We start from the raw sequence: 19308 nt of genomic DNA, 5'->3' as shown, positions 1-19308 counted from the left end.
ATTAAAAAAAAAAAAAGTTAAAAAAGGAATAAGTGGGGAAAGAAGGCTTAATTCTGGATTGCTAGGTAGAAGCCTAGCAAGCAAAGAGATGAGTCGTCAGTCTGACCTCCTGCACTTCCCATTGCCCTTGGTTTGGAGATGTTCTTCAAGGGCATTTGAAATCTGTGATGTATTACATAGAATCATAGAATAGTTAGGGTGGGAAGGGACCTTCAAAGCCCACCCAGCCCAACCCCCCTGCCAGGAGCAGGGACATCTCCAACCACATCAGGTTGCTCAGAGCCTCATCCAACCTGGCCTTGAACGTTTCCAGGGAAACCCAGCTCACCTGAATTGGGATTCCAGGTTCTGGCCAGCGAGGAGAAGTGACTGTGGAAGTAACTCACCTATTACAGTCATCAATGAAACGTCTTTGCCCTCTGTCTCCTTTGCTGAGAGTACACTTTCCATGATTTTCCAGCTTTTTCCCGCTAGCAGCTTGAGAGGAGTTCGGCATCATGCACGTTGATGATGGTTGAGGATGTATTTTTTTTTTTAAGTACTGCAATAATAAGACACCATCTCTTACTCAAAATTAGTTCCCAATTGTGCCAACTATTTCATATCCAAAGGCAGTCTCCTCCTTTATTGCAGAGCTCAGATCTCACAGTGCTGTGGGAGACACAGAGCAACGCTCTGGTTTCTTTGAGCTGTTTGTGTTTGGGCTGCTTTCTGACGCTCCTGTTCTGCCAACAGGTTATGGCATCGAGCACGCACAGTGCGTGCCTCCCTCCGAGTTCTCCGAGCCCAGCTTCATCACAGAGTCCTACCAGACCCTCCATCCCATCAGCTCGGAAGAGCTCCTGTCCCTCAAATACGAAAACGATTATCCCTCGGTCATCCTGCGGGACCCAGTCCAGACAGACTCCCTGCAGACAGACTACTTCACGATCAAGCAAGAAGTCGTAACGCCGGATAACATGTGCATGGGACGTGCCAGTCGAGGTAAAGTTGGGCATCTCCTAGGGTTTGCTTGGGTTCTTGCCACCTCTACCTATATCCACAGAAGCGCTGCCTTCCGCTCTGTAGGAGACGGGGCCACCAAGGCCATCAGGGCACCGTATGATGCCAGTAATGAAGCCGTATATCTTACGAGGTTGATGGATTCCCTGGTGGCTTGAGCCCTCCCTGCCTTTCTTTCCAGGGAAAACAGGAAGAACTCTCTTTTCTCCCCTCTTTTTTCTACAACATCTGCAAAAATGTAGTGTTTCTGCCTCTGGACTTTGATGTCAAACATGAGTGAAGTTGAAATGGGCTTTAAGGTTATTAGGGAGGACAGGCTGCTGTGTGGTTGTGTAAATCTCATTTTCCTGGGAAATCAGGCAAAACCCCACAAATCCTTCACAAGTTCTCATCAGGAATTACTGTCCAAGGCTCTGAAGGGTTTTACACTTGATGGTTCAGAGTCTTTCTCCATTATCTCCATCAATTTTGATGGCTGGTTGCTTGAATTGATAATCTGTTCTGGTGAACCCAAGCCCTGTGCTTTGTTAGGAGATGCAGATGTCACGAGTTGAGTCAAGGACCCCCCGAATCCTTGTGCTACAAACTTACATCTCCAAAGAGTTATGGATCCGTGATTCCTGTTTGAGATGGTGAGCTTTAAACACCTAAACACTTTTGAGGATCTGAGCCCCAATGCCTTTTGAATTAATGTTATTAAATTCTGAGCACATGGGGCCCAGATGCCTGACTGCTTTGTCGTTACATCGCTTAATGCAGGGATCTGGCTCATGGTCTATATTCAAAGCAAAAGTTTAATCCGTAGAGCTCAAAGTCACTTCCAAAGGGGTATCGTTATCTCCTGATTCCAGGTAGGGAACCTGAGGGACAAGGAAGAGATCTGGCCTGCCTGCCATCACACCCTGAATAGAATCCAGGTGTTCCCATGCCTAAAATTTAATACAGTAACATAGAATCACAGCATGATTTGGGTTAGAAGGGACCTTCAAAGCCCACCCAGTCCAACCCCCCTGCCAGGAGCAGGGACATCTCCAACCACATCAGGTTGCTCACAGCCCCGGCCAACCTGGCCTGGGATGTTTCCAGGATTGGGGCATCCACCGCCTCTCTGGGCAACCTGGGCCAGTGCTCCACTACCCTCCGTGTAAAAAAAATTTTCCTAATATCTGATCTGAATCTTCCTCTCTCTATTTTGAAACCATCACCCCTTGTCCTGTCACACCAGGCCCTGCTGAAGAGTCTCTCCCCATCTTTCCCGCAGCCCCCTTTGGGCACTGGGAGCCGCTCTCAGGTCTCCCCGGAGCCTCCTCTTCTCCAGGCTGAACAGCCCCAGCTCTCTCAGCCTGGCCTCACAGCAGAGCTGCTCCAGCCCTCTCATCATCTGCGTGGCCTCCTCTGGACCCTCTCCAGCTGGTCCATGTCCTTCTGATGTTGGGGGCTCCAGAGCTGGATGCAGCGCTGCAGGGGGGTCTCACCAGAGTGGAGCAGAGGGGCAGAATCCCCTCCCTCGCCCTGCTGCCCACGCTGCTGGGGGTGCAGCCCAGGATGCCGTTGGCCTTCTGAGCCGCAAGGGCCATGTTGCCGCGAGCCAGGTTTGATGTTGAACGTTTAAATGCACTCATCCAGCTCAGAGAGCTGAAGACAGGCTGGTTCCCTGGGAAAGCCCATCACGTATGCGTTGCTCGGTGGAGCTCATTTTGAATTTCTCATTCTTTTTCCGAGCTGGGAGAGCTAATTTCAGGGAAGTTATTATTTCTTTTATTACCTCTGCTTCTGCTGCTGGCAGAATGTTAATACGAGAGAGGTGAGCAGGACGACACGGTGAGCCAAAAGGGCAGCGGTGTTAGAATTTTAGGGAAGCTCCTCTTTCCGGGGTTGTTTTTCTGCCTGTCTTTCATCACTGTCTTTCCCTTTGCTTGAACACAGGTGATTTCATAATAATCCTCATTGAAACGCAATGGTTCTCGCTGGCGAGCCTAAAAAGACAGTTGCCTTTTGCCTTTCTTTGGGCTTTAGGAGTTAATTTTGTGGTCCCATGGGATTTGTTTTACTTTCCCTTATCGGCGAGGGCGGCTGGTGGAAAGAGTAGCTGCCAAATGCTTAACAAGTTTCTCCCGAGTAGGTGCAAGGCGTGATTTTTCCAAAGGCTCACGTTTAGGTCAAATTTAAGTGAATTTTCAATGAAATGACGCAAGATACGTCTCCGACACGGTGGCTGTTCATCTGGCAGATGTTTAATTCCTTTTCGAAATGAGCTTGTGGCGCAGGACTTCTCGGGGAAGCGGTTATGCCAATTAATGAACGTGCGCGAAGTGGTGTTAATTTTCCCCTTGCAGAACTCGGGAAGTGACTGAAATTCTGTGAAATTCTCAAAAAACAAAAAGAAAAAAATAAAATAAATTTGAAGCATGGGTATTACCAGCAGAATCAAGCCGGTGGATCCAAACTCTGAGTAATTTTGAGCCAGCAATCAGGGCAGAGCCCACAGTAGTTGAATCTTTTTTGCAGCGAGTGCTCTTCAAACTACAACACAACAAATATTTGGGGGAGCGTGCCAGCGCCCTTCCACGTTCCCGTTCCCCTGGGAGTTACGATCTGGGCCCAAGCCGCGGGTAGCTCTGCCAGTGGAAATTTCTCCAGGAGTTCTTGCACAATCCCAGCAGCTGTTTTTAGCCCGGTTTGGGAAATTAGTGAACTTGAATGATCCTGTTACGCTCTTGGTTTGTCAGTAAAGACGTTGAGCAATCGGCAGCGTCCGGGAGATCAGAGAGCGCGATTTCAGTTTGTTCTTTGGATCCTTTTTTAGCTCTCTGCTCTTAGGCTGCCTGTAGTGGTGTAAATCAGCACAGGACTGCTGAGGATCTGGCCTCTTGTGTTCTGGTCTTTACTAAAAATACCCCAGAGAGCAGCCCTGATACAACCCAGCTGTGCTCACCTTCCCAGAGCTGGAAAAAGAGCTGTTGGAGCTCTCGGCCTTTTCCTCTCCTCCTCCATCAAATCTGCTGCCGTCTGGGAGTTTGGGGGTGGAAGCTGGTTGTAACATACGGCAGTAAAAAGCTGCTGTATAATTTCGCAGGAAACGTCAAAAGGAAAGAAGCTGGGTGTCCAGTGCCCTTGAGTACGGCTGAGAAGCATCTCCATAGGTCTAGATCCAATATGGGACTTGCTGGAGAGCCATCTCAGCAGCGTTCCCAGTTTCAGGCCATAATTTTGAGTTTGTTTGGAGATGGTAGGACAGCAACATTTGCCTGGTTGCCTCCTCCTGGCCATGGCCAGGCCACCTCACTTACCCTTCCTTCTCGCCAGGTAAACTGGGCGGGCAGGACTCCTTCGAGAGCATAGAGAGCTACGACAGCTGCGACCGCCTGACGCAGTCCTGGAGCAGCCAGTCCTCCTTCCAGAGCCTGCAGCGCGTCCCTTCCTACGACAGCTTTGACTCGGAGGACTACCCCGCCGCCCTGCCCAACCACAAGCCCAAGGGCACCTTCAAGGACTATGTTCGAGATCGGGCCGACATGAACAAGGACAAGCCTGTCATTCCTGCTGCTGCCCTTGCTGGCTACACAGGTAGGGTCATGCTCCTCAGGAAACCGCCTCTTGTGTCTTGGGTAGAGCTTCTCCATCGGTGGAGGACAGAGCCTCTCCATCGGTGGAGGACAGAGCTTCCAAGGTCTCAGGGTTGCCCAAGGTCTACCTTGCTGGTTCAACGGGCTGGGAGTGAGGGGTTTTGGGGTACCCTTGGGGTCAGCCACATGCCTGAGAGCACGCAGACCCCCAAGGCTGTGTGTCCTTCAAGCGTGGGCACTCCAGGCCTCATGGAGAAGGCAGGACCTGGCTGAGCGCAGGGCGTTTGATACCTTGTGTTTTCATTTACGCTTGGATGCCTCCTGCTTTGGTCTGGTAGGAACTGGTGTCTGGTTTGCGCTGCTGAGAATACAAGGTCGTAGAGAGCCCTCGTTTCCCCCTCCAACACTTTTACGCAACGTGCTGGCCACTTGCTTGCGGTTTCCCACCTTGGGCAGGAGCGGCTGCATTTCTGACGTTGCTGTGTGTGATGCGAAATGTTCTTCTCCCCTTTTGGCATGGAGGAAGCACTTGGTTTTGCTTCTTAACCTTGATGAGAGGCAGAGATGGGCTGGTCCCAAAGGAGACCCAAACATTTTCCATTCCTTGCACTGGGAAGGTGATAGGCCACGGAAAATCCGGCTTTTTATATGACAGCCCTCCAGCAATCTGGCATCTCCAAGGAGAGAAACCTGGTGGGACGGGGCTTCCAGCTAAAATTGAGATAATCCTTTCCACTCCTTCTGTGCCATGCCTTTTCCCCTGTATTAAAAGTAAAATTCGTAGCCGACTGCCAGTTCCCCTTTCCCTCGCACGCGCTGATCTCTCCTGCCCCAGCCGGCAGCAGCTGCGGCCCGCGGGAGCCAAGCGCGGTGGAAATAGTTTGAGCAGATAAAGATCATCAAAAGGTTGAGAGCAGATCCTGAGGTGCGACTGTCCCTGAAATCTCCTCCCACGCAGGGCTCATCTCAGGGCTGGTATCTAGTTTTTTGTAAGTGGGGGAGAGATGCAGAGGGGAGGAGAGGTGGGGAGATAATTTTAGGAGCTACGTGTAAAAAAGGAAGTGGTTTGTTGCTATAGCTTTAGTTAGAAAGAAGGCTCAGCCCTGCCTGCTGAATGAGCGTGTTTCGAGCAGGTCTATGCAAAATAAAAGCGTGCTCTGCTATTCCTGAATGGTTTTCGGCTGTGGGATGTGGTGGGGAGAGACAGGAGCGGTAGGAGGGGCTGCACCCAGGGACACTGTCCTCCATCGTGCCATGGAAGTTGATTTTCCTAAGAAAAGAGACCACTGAGCACAATTTGCAATTTTTCTTCCTATTTTCTCCTGATAACGCCTTTCACTGTGGCCCATGGAAGTGTTTTGGGTACCCAGTGTCTGGGCAGGCGCATCGAGTGCATTTTAACAGCTGGGGAAACTGAGGCACGGAGGCGCTGACAAAACCAGGAGCTTTATTTTCCCAGCTGGATGTTTCCCTCCACGTTCGCCGTGGCTCACGGAAAACAGCCGCCCCCGTAGAGAGGTGGCGTTCCCAGTTCCCTCCGTGAGCGGGGAGCCCAAGTCGGTGACTGGACCTTGTGTTTTGCCAAGCGGTATTAGCACCCCAAAGCGTGTCCCTGGACCCGTGCCACCAGGAACAGGAGATGTTGGTGAATGCAATGCCAGAGCACACTTCCAAACGCTTTGCGCCACGTAACATTTTCCCTTGCATCATTTCAAACCCCGTTTTGAGCCAGGAAGGTAATCCCTTGGCCCAGGCGTTTTGGTGTGATCAATAAGCGGGAGCGCCTGATTTTTTTTTTTTTATTTTTTTTTTGCATTGCTTCACTTGAGAAACTTTAAATGGGGAGAGGAAAATCAGAGGTTTCCAGAATCAGCAGTGGCTTGGAAATCCTTGGGCTGGAGCGCTGCATGCTTGCTCTGAAGGCTGCTGAGCAATAATTCACTCCTCAAACCTCCCCAACCTGCATTTACCATATAAATTACTTTATATTTCTGTATTTCCACAAAAAAAAAAGCGTGATGACTGGCCACTGAGAAGTGCTGGACCTCTCTCTCGGGCCAGCTGAGCAAGGAGCGTGGGGACGCTGAGGCAGAACTCCTCGGTCCTTCTTTTTTTCTGCTTTGCTCTACATGACTTTTACTTTACTCGCGGGAGGAAGTGCTGTCTAGTAGCTAGAGCAGAGGAACTTGAAGTCCGGGCTCTGTTTGCAGCTCTGGTGAGGAGGTGGAGCCTCCAAATGAGCAGAGCAGGGGATTACCAGCCCAGGCTCCCAAAGCGGACCCCTGCTTTCCTTTTCTCAAATGATCCCTCCAGCCCGTGTCCAACACCGGTCACCAACCAGTAGAACACCCGCCAGAGAAGCCATGGCGTGGCACCTTTTGGGACTGGGAAGGGTGAAACCAGGGAGATCACACCCTTCATCTCCAGGGCCTTCTGGGTTGACTTGAAGAACTTGACAATATTGTTCAGGTTTTGGTAGTAGCCTGTTTTGCCGGTGGCCCAGGGAGGTGGCACGGGGCTTTATCGCAGCCGCGGCAGATCTCTGATGGTATCTGCCCTAGGAGGCGCATGCTTTGGTGAGAAGGTGCATTTTGGCGGAAGCTCCATTTGCGTTTGATGTGTTCTTCACCCAGCTCGCGAGCAGCTCTTCAAAGCTGCATTATCTGCCCCCACATCTTGACCTAATTTAACAAGTTGCCATGGTTGCTCGGATCGAGGTTGATGCAATTTTCTTATCTTTCTTGAAGGAGAAATGTAGCTGCTCAGGAGTTGGTGAACTTCAGTTTCCATAGCTGTAGGGCTCTGGACATCTCTGGTTTTGGGGCCAGCTCTCTCAAAGCTTGGCCAACGTGAGTCTTACATTGAGCCACACTTTTTTTTTTTTTGACATGACCTAGGAAAAGGAGATAGAATACATCTACTACATTTTAGTCAAGCATCTTCTCTGCAGGCAGATGTGCTAAACCTCACGTTGGCCTAGCTGAGCTCGGTTTAAGCTCCCTCCATGCAGCAGTGCAGTGTGGGCAGGCAGCTCGTGCTAGGTGCACGCTGGGTCAGATCCCTCCATACTTGAGCCTAAATTCATTCATATTTGAAAGTATTCATATATTTAGACTCTGCCCTGTATGCATTTTCCCACTACTCGGGTCCTTGTGCTACTGCCCTCCCGGCGGTGGAGGTCCAGGGGAGGTTCAGACCCTCCCTCTGCCCCCTCGTTGGTGGTAGGCACTCAAGGCTGAACTGGTTTTGGCTTTTTTTTTTGAGCGCCCCAAAACACCTGCGTGGGTTTCTAGCTGAGCTGTGGTGTTTGTTTGCTTGGCGGCACGCAGGGACCTCAGCATCGTCTGTGCAGGCCGGGGCTTTCCACCTCGTGGTGTTGCCGCAACGCCAGAGCTGCAATGTGCCGAGCTGCAGCTCCGCATAGCTGAACGGACTGAGCAGGGCAATTCCCCTCGCGTTTGAGAGGCGAAAGGAGAAAAAATGGACAAAAAAGGGGAGATGAGTACCCAGGAGCACTTCTGTCCACCAAACTGTTTTGCCCTGGCCAGATCCAGCCCTGATCACCGCTATCAACATTCACAGTGCCGCGTCAACGGGGCCCAAATTTGTCTGCTAAACACATCTGCCCTGTCGCAGTCGTCTGCGGCGCAGAGCCCGAAGCCTTTGACGAGCCTCCGTTTCGGAGTGATGCTTATCTGTGACGCAGAAGTGAAAGCACGCAGCTGCTGTTTTGCAAGAAAGTCAAGCCGGTGCCGAAGAAAGTGGGTCTCTTTCAGGAGAACTGGTGTGCTGCTTCCCCTCTTCTTCTTCTTGCCTCTGCTGCTGGCCTCAGGCTTTCACCAGCAAGCTCCCCAGATGTGCTGTGGTCATGGGCGTCTGAAAATCCACCAGCAGCTGGCTTCCTGACCCCTCTCCCACCATCTGGGTGGATCTGGTGCTCCGGCTACCCTTGAGAGCCGGAGTCCGTGGAGGAGCTTTCCTAAAAACATCAGCGTCCTTCCTGCTGTTAGCTCGCTCGTTCTGGGTCTTTACCTGGCTTAAGTGTGACCAGCCAGTGTCTCCTGCCCACTTTCTGCCTCTGGTGCAGGGCCTGCGTGGGCTCAGCGGCCCTGTTTGCTTCGGGAGCTCGAGGGTGGGGCTCAGGGCTGGTTCAGCAGCTCCAGCTCCACCTGCTAGACGTGTGCAAATGACAGTGAAATCAGCCCCACGCAATGCTGCCCAACCGTGACGGTGGCTGGGGTCCCACCAGAGCTTCTGCAGCCGCCAGCAGCAGCTTCTCAGCAGCCTGGAGATGATGGCAAAGCAGAAAGTGGCTTGGTCCCTTCTTCCAGCAACGAGCTGGAGCGTTGCATGGCAGCTCTTGGCCTGCAGGGCCACCTTCAGTGGGAGGTGTGAAGGTCACGAAACCCCTTGAGCTTTGCCAGATGTGAGACCAGTTCTCCTAACATGCTATTCCTCCTGAGATGCATCAGGAGAGCAGAATTGGTCCAGAGTGGTCTGCTTGGACGCTCTTCTGCCTATAAGCATGGCCAAAAAGCACTGGCTCTCCAAGGAAGGTGCTTTCTGGGTCCTTCCTCGCTTTCTTTACACCTGCTTTTTGGAGATGCTTCCATCTGAGCTCCACTACTGCCCTTCCACCTATGCAAAGCCAGTGCTTCGTGGTGGCGTGACGACCAGCGCCAGTCTGGGCCAGAGCTGGGGAAGAGGTGGTTGGGCTCGGTCTAAGAAGGAAGCGACGGGGTCGAGCTTTGCTGTCCCCCAGCGCAGTGGGGGAAATTGGGGACCTTCGGCGCCGCCGTGCCGTCTAAGGGGGTTTGGGCAGGGTGGGCACGTGAGCGAGGCGAAGGCTGTTTTGGAGACGTTGCTACGCCAAGTTGTTTTGTTGGGTTGGAACCACAAACCACAGAAAGAAGAGTATAGGTGCATCGCTTTTTTGAATTTCAGCAGGGATTTTTTGTCTTCTTTTCTTGTTGGTTGAAAGAAGGAGAACAAAACAGAGGCCGTTGAGAGGGGTGGAGCTGTGAAACTGTCTCAGAGAGAGTGAGGATGATGTGTTCTGGGCCGTGCCTTCCCGCGTAGGGCGCAGATGCCCTTCAGCCGCAGCTGGGTGGTGCCACCATGACCAGTAAAAGTGGCCGTCGTGCATCTTTTCGTTTCAAAGGGTAGGAAGGTGGTAGAGAACCTCCACTCCTGACCCCTGGCGCAGGGATGGCGTGACACCCAACCCCTTGCTCTGGGGACACCCACGGGTGCCATCAGAAGACTGGTGCCGAGAAGGCACCGCCATGCAGCCAGCGATCTTGGCCGTTATCCGGCTCGAGAGGCATATTTTCGCCCTGACGCGGGAGAATTCCTGCGGTGTGACTCTCCGTGCTGAAGGACCCCGTTCAGTGCCACCCAGGGCCAGACAGGGCCCCCATTGTGTCCCCGTCAGGCAGGCTAGCCCCTCCGGCAGGCGCTATTCTTAGTGCTGGAGGTCGCGACGGGGCAGGAGGACATCCCACCGCCCTTGCCTTGTCTTTTGTGGAGCAAAAGCCGGGACTGGGCTTGCTCTGGGAAGCCCCTGGATGCGTGTGGTGGGACCAGCACCATAAAAAGTGACCCATGTCCCTCCACCCCACAACACTTGGGGCTGCATCCAAAAAAAAGGCTGCAAGAACACTCCAGGGGTGGTTGTTTTGGGAGGTAACCAAGCCATCAGGTCGCGTGGTGGGCTATGTCCTGCCTCGGGGCAGTCGATGTGGCTGCGTGTGCTTGCACCGTGAAGTGATCCGGACTAAACGTCGCGATGGGGATTTCCAGCCCCGGCTGGGGATGAACGGAAGGGCTGAAACAGAAGGGATGGAAAATGGGCACTGCTCCCAGCTCCGACGGAGGCGGAGGTTTGGGGTGTGGAGACAAGCCTGGCAGCTTCGTGCTTGCCCTAATAATTTTGGAGATGTGACGTCCTGGGGGTGGCATCTCTGCATGAGCCAGGGGTCACCTTGAAATCTTTTTAGACATTGGGAAAAATAACTCCCTCCTCCTTGCTGGTCTGCAGAGCAGGCCAAAGAAGCTCGTTTCTGAATTCTGCACTAATTGCAGCTGCATGGGCCCACCAGACCATGCATGGACCTCCAGCACCCCTTCCCTGACCATTTCACCTTCCTACCCCCCTGTGATCTCCCCAGAGCTGTTTTTGGGCGCGCAGGCTGGGGCATGTGGCGGGGTTTGGTTCCTGCCACCTCACGCATCGCCCGCCTTGCTGACATTTCGGAGTCGTGCCCCGGCGGCACAGCTGCGGGGCCTTCCCCTCTGGCAGGGCGTGTGTTTATAGGAGCTGAGACATGTCTGCCGTAAACACATTCTTGACATAATTGCTTGTCCAACGTAGAAGAATTTGGGGTTTTACGCGTCTCCCGCGGGCAGCTCGGAATAGACCTTGGGAATTCCTGTTCCGAGGGTGGCACGTCTTTCTTCAAAATTCCAAAATGCCCGGCCGAGCGGCACCCGGCCTCCTCTCTTGCTGGAGAGAGGTTGAGAAGTGATTGGGTTTCCTGACACCTCTCCACGCCAGCTGGCAGCCGAGCCGCGAGCACCAAGCGTGAACTGTGCCGGCCGCTCGGGTTAATGATGCTTGAACCACCCCAGCGTGGCCCAGGGGTGTTGTGTGCCCAGGTCCATCTTATTTTAGGGAAGGAATGAAAAAAAAAACCTTATTTTTGGAACCAAATAGATGCAAGGTGATGAAACCGGTCCAGCTTCACTCTTATCTCCCAGGGCTGTTTCTCTGGTAAACTGGTTTGGGTGTTGGGTGCTCTCTGAACACGTGTAGGGTGTTGATGTTAAGTCAACGGGCCAGGAGAAGCCAGACCCACATGAAATCACCTGTGATTCCCTGCGAGGACCTCATTTTAACCCAAGATTTTAGCCGTGTTTCAAGCTCTCTGCTATAAATAGGTCTAAGCTTTGAGATGCGGTGGCGTTTCAGGCCAGGGTTTTGCCTCTTCCCTTTCGGATGAGCGGCAAAGTCATCTACCTGAATTTCCTCCCTCGTTTTGGCTGGATAACCCCACCCCGTCCCTACTGGAGAGCATGGTGGCAGAGTCAACGTCTTGGCAAGCTCCCGCCGAGAACGACGGGCTGGAGCCTTTCCTTGCCGAGCGTCCCTTCCCATTTATGATCACAGCGACGCCGTCAGCCCTCTGCCGTGTGGGAAAGCGGGAAGAGCCCTCTCTTCCCTCCGCGGATTATCCCACAGCCACAGCTCTGACAGCCGTTTGCGGAAACAGGCTGTTCTCCATCCCTTTTTCTTTTTTTTTTTCTTTTTTTCCTCTGCTTGAAGCTTGCGCTCATTGCTGTCAGCAGGCGGGTTTACCCCGGTCTGCTGTCCTAATCCAGCCTGCGCAATTCTTTTTGTAATAAATCATTTCCCCTAGCCGCTGGCTGTGTTTATTGTTATTATTGTCAGTCTCATTATTAGTGATATACTCTAAGCTGCGTTGAAAACGTGGCAAAACCTCTCCTGCAACACGTTGCCCGGAGCTAAGCGCAATATTTTGGGTGCGGCTGTGTTTGGAAGTTGCTCATCAAAGAGATTTTAGCTTGAGGGCTTCTCTACCTTTGATTGGGACACGCAGAGGAGAGATAAGTATTTCGAAATCACCATTAATCCGGCCAAAACGAGGCCGCAGAGCCGTGGGCTCTCGATGCCGCGCGCTGGGTACTGCGGGTTGGATGTGTTGGGCGCGGGCCCACGAGGCAAATTGCTGTTGGCCACAATTAGCACTTGAGGGAAAGATGAAGACCGCGGCGTCGTAAGGAGAGGCTGAATGTACGTGGCCCAAGACGCTACGCGCCGCCTCATGTTGCTCCGACCGGATTTGGGCACCTGGCAGCCGCAGGGAGTTTGCGTATGGGTCGCTAAGACCACGATGGGGAGATCCACCAGTCCTAAACTGGTGAGATCTGCCCGCCAAGCCAGCCCGCCCCTGCCTCCCCCACGCCGAGCTCCGTGAGCCAGCCCGTTCCTGCAGCAACACGCCCTGGAAGGAGGCCCAAACGATTTTCATACCTGGGTCTCCCATTATCTCGGTAAACAGCGACGGAGCAAAGAGTCAAGGTCGGGAAGCGGGAGTCTGCCGGAGTTCATGCGATGGCCAGGAGCTTTTTGGCACGGGGGAAGCTGCCGTGCTCTTGTGCCAAGACAATGACTCCTCCCTGTGTGGGTGCCAGAAGAATAATCCTATTTATGTAACGTGAAGCGCAGCATTCCAGTGCATGAATATTCAGCTTTTAGTGCAAATAGGAAGTTCTTTCACCTTCAGAATTTGACTCTCAAGCCGTCATCTAAGCCCAGATCTTGCCCTGTGGCTGCTGATGTTTTTTTTTTTTTGTAGTCGGTTTTGTTTTTTTCAATGAGCACTGTTTGGTTGTGAATATTTTTCCCTGCCCCGGGACAGAAGGGGCGCGCTTTTCCTGGCGTTAACGTCTCGTGCTTCCTTTGTCTTTCTAGGCAGTGGACCCATCCAACTGTGGCAATTCCTGCTGGAACTGCTCACTGACAAGTCCTGCCAGTCCTTCATCAGCTGGACGGGCGACGGCTGGGAATTCAAACTTTCCGACCCAGATGAGGTAGAGTGCCCTGAAATTAAGTTCACAGCCCAAATTATTCAGAAATATTTGGGTGGATAACCCTTCCCTCCTTCCTTCAGGGCTGAGGGTTGGGCAGTTGCATTGTTCTGGTCTCAGGTATGTGTAGGGGGAAGCAATGAATTAGAGCTCAGCTGAAAACTCGTTAAAAATCGGGCTGCAGTAATACCTAGGAAGCAGTAATTTGTGCCCAGAGTTGGTGGAGAGAGGTGTAGTGCCAAAGCTCTTCAAATGAGAGAGGTGGTTCTGCCCTTCTACTCCACTCTGGTGAGATCCCACCTGCAGCACTGCGGCCAGGTCTGGAGCCCCCAACATCAGAAGGACATGGACCAGTTGGAGAGGGTCCAGAGGAGGCCACGCAGATGATGAGAGGGCTGGAGCAGCTCTGCTGTGAGGCCAGGCTGAGAGAGATGGGGCTGCTCAGCCTGGAGAAGAGGAGGCTCCGGGGAGACCTTAGAGCGGCCTCCCAGTGCCAAAAGGGGGCTGCAGGAAAGGTGGGGAGAGACTCTTCAGCAGGGCCTGGTGTGACAGGACGAGGGGTGGTGGTTTCAAAATAGAGGGAGGCAGATTCAGATCAGATATTAGGAAAAAAGTTTTTACACCGAGGGTGGTGGGGCACTGGCCCAGGTTGCCCAGAGAGGCGGTGGATGCCCCATCCCTGGAAACGTTCCAGGCCAGGCTGGCCGGGGCTCTGAGCAACCTGATGTGGTTGGAGATGTCCCTGCTCCTTGCAGAGGGGTTTGACTGGGTGGCCTTTGAAGGTCCCTTCCCACCCAAACCATTTTGTGATTCTATGAAATAGGATGGGTGCAGGTCAGACGGGCAACTTCCCACTGGTTTTGGGCAGCAGATGGAACGTTCATTCCCTTCCCTGACTTGTATATCCTCATGGAGTCGTCTGCAATGTTCTACCATTGCGTGGAGGTTGGTTTTCCCAAATGTGACCTGTGTCCATCTGAAAGACGAGGAAAGTCCTCTCCCTTCCCTCACGTCCAGCACTGCTGCTTGCCCGTGGCTGCCCAACCACACCAGGCTGATTTTTCATTCCCCTCCTTGACTCTCCCCACCCCTCTCCCAGGTGGCCAGGCGATGGGGCAAGCGGAAAAACAAACCCAAGATGAACTACGAGAAGCTGAGCCGTGGCTTGCGTTACTACTACGACAAGAACATCATCCACAAGACGGCCGGCAAACGCTACGTCTACCGTTTCGTCTGCGACCTGCAGAGCCTGCTGGGCTACACCCCCGAGGAGCTCCACGCCATGCTGGACGTCAAGCCAGATGCCGATGAGTGAAGGGAGCTGGCCGGGGGCGGAGGCTCACCCCGTGTCAGTTTGGAGAGTTGATGGGACTTTTTCTGTTGGTTATTTTTTTTTATTTTTGCTGTTATTTTTGTCGTTTTTTTTTTTTTTTTTTTTAAAGAGCAACTCAGATTTGATGTGTTGAGGATGATGTTGGGTGGCGGAACAGGCAAACTTCTGTCCAAAACCTGAAAAGTTTGGTTCAGAGAAGGATGGGCTTTTTTTTTTTTTTCCTGAAAGCTCCAAGACAGGCTTCTTCTGGGTGAAATTCTGAGTTTTAAGAAAGCCAGAAAAATGTAGCTCACTTCAAAAAAAACCTAAACCCTCCCCATCCCTCGCTGTTTAGAAAAAATATCAAACGGATCCCTTTGGTTTTTGTGTTACTCACACAAACTGACAGTTCAGGAAATGACAGTATTCCCCAGGATTTGAGGATTTTAAACTTTTTTTTGGGGGACGGGGAGGGAAAGCCAAAGTGGGTGGACATTCCTGCTTCGGGGAGGGGCAATATAGGAAAAAACCAAGAGCGGTTTGTCGTTCTTGCTGCATCGCCTTTCTCTTGGTTGTCTTCTGCAAAAGACAGAATTTTCGCTAAGAGGGATCAAGACTTTTTTTTTTTAATTTGTTAAAGTTTTATTTTATTAAATTTTGTGCCAGTATTTCTTTTTTTTAATAGTCTTAAGCTCTACGATGGTCTCAGTATTGCAATATTGTGTGTGTTTGTTTCTGTTATGCCAGCAGAGAGTTTTATCACAGTGAGGAAAAAGAAAAAAAGAAAAAAGAAATTTTTTTTATGTAGACCCCACTGGAGACGTGCAGCGCTCCGACTCAGCGTCTCCGAATCGTAGGTGAAGGAAAATGAACTCCAAACTGGCTCCCAGTTTGGGAGCTGGGTGTGCCGCTCTTGCTTCCAGTGCCACGCGCTTTGCTGTGCCGTTTGCTGAGAAAACCGGTTGGAATTTCTGCTTTTTTTGTTGCTGTTAGGAAAGGGGCTGCGTTTTGTGCACAAAACCGATCAGGATTTGCGAGGAAAATATCTTTCCGTGTTTTCCAAATCACTTCTTTTGCTCAAGGAACACTTTGGTGCTTTTAGAAAATTTGAGTTTTTTATTTTTTGAAGAGGAAAAAGGAGAAATTCTCAGGTTTTGCCTGTGGTAAATGGAAAATATAAAAGTGGATTGGACGGGGAAAATCAGGAAAAAGGTGAAAAACCAAAGGGAATGTTGTTTTCTTCCTGTTCCGACCGCCTCTCTCTTTATTGCTGTGTGTCTAAACCAGCCTGGGCACACAGAGAAGGGAAATTGTCCTTGCCAATGGGTTCTTTGCTGCTTTTCGTCAGCCTGATCCTGCAAACTGGCAGGGTGGGATTAACACGATGCGTCTCACCAGTATAAACCAGAGGTCTCGTGCCGTGAGCGCTTCCATACCCAGACATAACCCCGAAGCCGGATCCCTGCGGATCTGACTGCGGAAATGGGGTCTTGCCCGCACTGAGAGCCACGGGACGTTTGCTTTTTAAAGCCAGTATTCCGCGTTTGAACCAAAAGTCCCTTCTTTTTGTGTCGTTTGTCTGTCCGTCTGTGTGTTTTACGTACTTGCCTTCCTTACAGAGGCACTGGGAGACGGTAGCGGAGGGCGAGGCAGGGAGTGGCTTTCCAGAGATGCTTGCCGGGTGATCCCAGGCAGTCAGCAGGACAGGAGAGCCGAAATATTCGGGCACGTAACCCCAACATCGCATGGGGTGCTTGACTCTGCGGGCAAGGTGATGCTTGGAGGTGCTGGGCTCTGCTTCCTCCAGAGCTGGGGGCTCTTACAGCACCTCTGCGTCCCTAGCTGGGAGTTTTGGGGCAAATCAGCCCCAAAACTGCTGCGTGCTTAAAAAAAAGGTGACGGTGGAGGGGAAACGAGCAGGCAAAGAGGGAGCTCCATCCAAGGTGGGGTGGAAGCAGATGGTGGTTTAGGCAAGGGAGCTCACAGGGCTGGGACTGCGCGTCATCCCGCCGAGCTATGGGAAGAAAAGGGTGAGGTGGATGGAAAGGAAGGAAAATGAGACGGAAGGAAGGTGGAAGGAGCATGCAGCAAAGGAGGAGCGTGCAGCTGCCTGCTGGGAGTTTGAACTTGAGCGCATTTCATCGGGCGGACGGGGCGGAGAGAGCTGGACAGAGGAAAGGAAAACGGAGATGTTGCGCATGAAGCCTGGCTGCAGCCGAGCGAGGTGTGACGGCGCAGAAATGGGGAGGAGCAGTTAAGGAGCATCCCAAAAGGATACACTGTCCGGTTGGATTTTCAGCTGTCTTGCGTGCGGCTGTAAAGTGCCCTTAGCCCCTTCGTGGGCCGCTTCCAGCGTTGCTTTGAAAATCCTCCTTGCACCCCCCTGCCCCCGGCACCGCGACGTGCCCCGGGACGTCTCTCCTGCCTTGCTGGGATGCTCCGCTGCAGCTGAAGTGCCTTGTTCAAGCAGAAAACAGGGATACAATTTCCGTGAGACGGAAGGAACCGCAGGTTCGGGTACAAACCCCATCCTTCTGCCAGGGTAAAGCCCTCGTCCGCTTCGCTGGGCTTATTTTTTCCAGGTTTCCACGCTGAACCTGTGCATGGCTGGTGATTTTGGAAAGATGATTTAAAGATTAGAAAGGGTGTGTTGTGCAAAGCAGCTCTATTTTTCGGAAGGAGCCCCTGGCTGGAGCTTCTCCATCGTTTCTCCTGGCCCTTTGCCATCCCAGTACAGTCCCAGGGCCATCAGGTTCATCATTTTACATCTATTTTTCCTGTATTTTTTCTTCCCATTCTAGAGACCATCCCGGAGAGGGCTGTGTGCTGTTGATACACTGGAAATTTGCTTTTTTTTTTTTTGCTTTTTCTTTCTGCTTTTTCATTGCGTGTTGACTTACGGCGAGGGATGTGCTGGAACCCAAACCCTTTGACCTCCAGTTCTTGGAGACCATGGAAATTTGGTTGTCCCACCCACACGGGATGGGTTTGAGAGGGATGCTGGTGATGGGGCTCGCTCCTCTGCTGATTTCTCTGCGTCGGGGCAAGCTTCACCCTCAACAGATTGATGCGGCTTGTGGAAATTGGGGAATTTTCTCTTGATTTGGAAGCTTGCGAGCAACTTTCCAGGGCTTCCATGGTCGATATTTGGGACCTCAGTAAAAGGAAGAAAAAAAAACCAAAAAACCACCCAACCTGATGAAAAATGCAAGCGTTTTGTCTGCCGCCTGTCCCTCTCCATCTCTGTGTGTTGGATGACCGCAGGCCATGTGTGTAAATCCAGTTTATTGGATTATTTTGTAATAAAATCTGTTTTATTTCCACGCTGCCACCATCCCGCTCCAGACGTGGGAGAAACAGCCAAATAGGGCACGAAATAGAAAATATTGTGAGATTTAACCTTCTCCCATCTTTCCAAACCAACTTCTCCTCCAAAAAAAAGTCCCAGTACGCACCAGTAAATTCAAACGCTGTGGGAAACGTCTCGGTCTTCTGACTTTTGCTCTTCTGGAGGGGTTTTCTGCGGGGCGTTGGGGCCTGGTTGCTTGTTCCTCGTTAGCGTTGCTAAAATTTGGATGCCTTGGCGTGCTCTGCTCTCTGGTAGGGTCTATATAACATCTGCGAGCTGTTGTCTACATTCCAAAGAGGTTTAAATAAATGATAAATCTATGTATACATATATGTTATAACAGGATATCTCCAGGAATTAACTGCCTCAGTAGGAAAAAATAAAAAAAAAGTCTTTTTTTGTTTTGTTTTGTTTTGTTTTTTTACACATGGGATTTTTTTTTTAAGCTGATAAACATAGAAGAAGAAGAAGAAAAAAGATATTGTTATATTGTACTGTTTGACTATTTTCCAACGTGTATTTTCGTATAATTTATATTTTTTAAAAGTGGAAAAAAATTTTAAAAGCGGGATGAAAAAAAAAAAACAAAGGAAAAAGCAGGTGCTTTTTAAAAAAAACTGAGCTGAGGTAGCTTAGAGATGTAGCGACGTGTGTGTGTGTCCGTGTGTTGTGTTTTGTTTTGTTTTGTTTTGTTTTTTTTTTTTAAAAGAGACAAAAAAAAAAGTCCCTCCTGCATTGAATTGTTAAAGAAGGAGGGGATTGGTTTTGTTTTAATTGCTGATGCTGGCACATCATTTTGCTGGAGAGTTTTTTATATACTGTAGCCTTATTTCATATTGTATTTTAAACCATGTGAAATTAAAAGAAGAGTAATTCCTACCCCTCCGTCTCGGTGTGCTTATTGGTTGCCTTTACTCTTGAAAATCGGGGAGAAAAGTGCAAAAACTTAGAAGTCCCAGCAAGTTCTGGGTTTTTTTTAATTATTAAACAAAATTGTGTGGTTGTAGGAAACCGGGGTCTGGCTGGAGAAGGGAGATGCTGCACCCCTCTCGCTTCGGGTTGTCCTCTCCAGCTCCTCGAGACCATCACCGCTCCGCACTGCTGTCCCAGGGGCAATTCCAGGCTTTCCAAATGTCCTTTCATCGTGAATCGCCCCTGGGAACTTGGGATGTCTGTGGTTTACCACCCCAAATGGCTTTTACGGTGGTGTTTTCTTCAGCAGGCTCTTGTGAAATCGATGTAGCCAACCCAGCTTGTCCTCGCCATGGCACGATGCTGCTGGGCGTCCACCTTCCTACACGAGATGTTGGGCTGTGGTCCATCAGGAGGAGAAATCTGCCTCCAAGCTCCTAACACATCAACTCAGATTGTTGTGCTTCAGATCTTTGAAAAATACTTGTATCTTTGTACATGGTGTTTTTCCCGGCGGATTTCGTCCTGGCTCTGGTGTCTCCTCATCCTTATCAAGT

The 19308-nt window shown here is 51.2% G+C and overlaps 1 protein-coding gene across 2 annotated transcripts in view; it reads left to right on the top strand.

Annotated features, from left to right (window-relative positions):
* Positions 1–18718, top strand: part of ETS1 (ETS proto-oncogene 1, transcription factor) — a 72512-nt gene extending 53794 nt beyond the window's left edge. For both annotated transcript variants that reach the window (XM_086766194.1, XM_086766195.1), the window contains 4 exons: positions 736–984; positions 4309–4569; positions 13063–13181; positions 14278–18718. In XM_086766194.1, the coding sequence (XP_086622320.1) occupies positions 736–984; positions 4309–4569; positions 13063–13181; positions 14278–14493 (845 nt within the window). In that variant the 3' untranslated portion in view covers positions 14494–18718. The remainder of the gene's footprint in view (positions 1–735; positions 985–4308; positions 4570–13062; positions 13182–14277) is intronic.
* Positions 18719–19308: the final 590 nt, after the last annotated feature.

Source organism: Chlamydotis macqueenii, chromosome 24 (assembly GCF_036417535.1).
Source record: "Chlamydotis macqueenii isolate bChlMac1 chromosome 24, bChlMac1.mat, whole genome shotgun sequence".
Classification (NCBI taxonomy): Eukaryota; Metazoa; Chordata; class Aves; order Otidiformes; family Otididae; genus Chlamydotis; species Chlamydotis macqueenii.
Note: the sequence above shows the minus strand (reverse complement) of the source record. Positions and strands in the feature narration are given on the sequence as shown.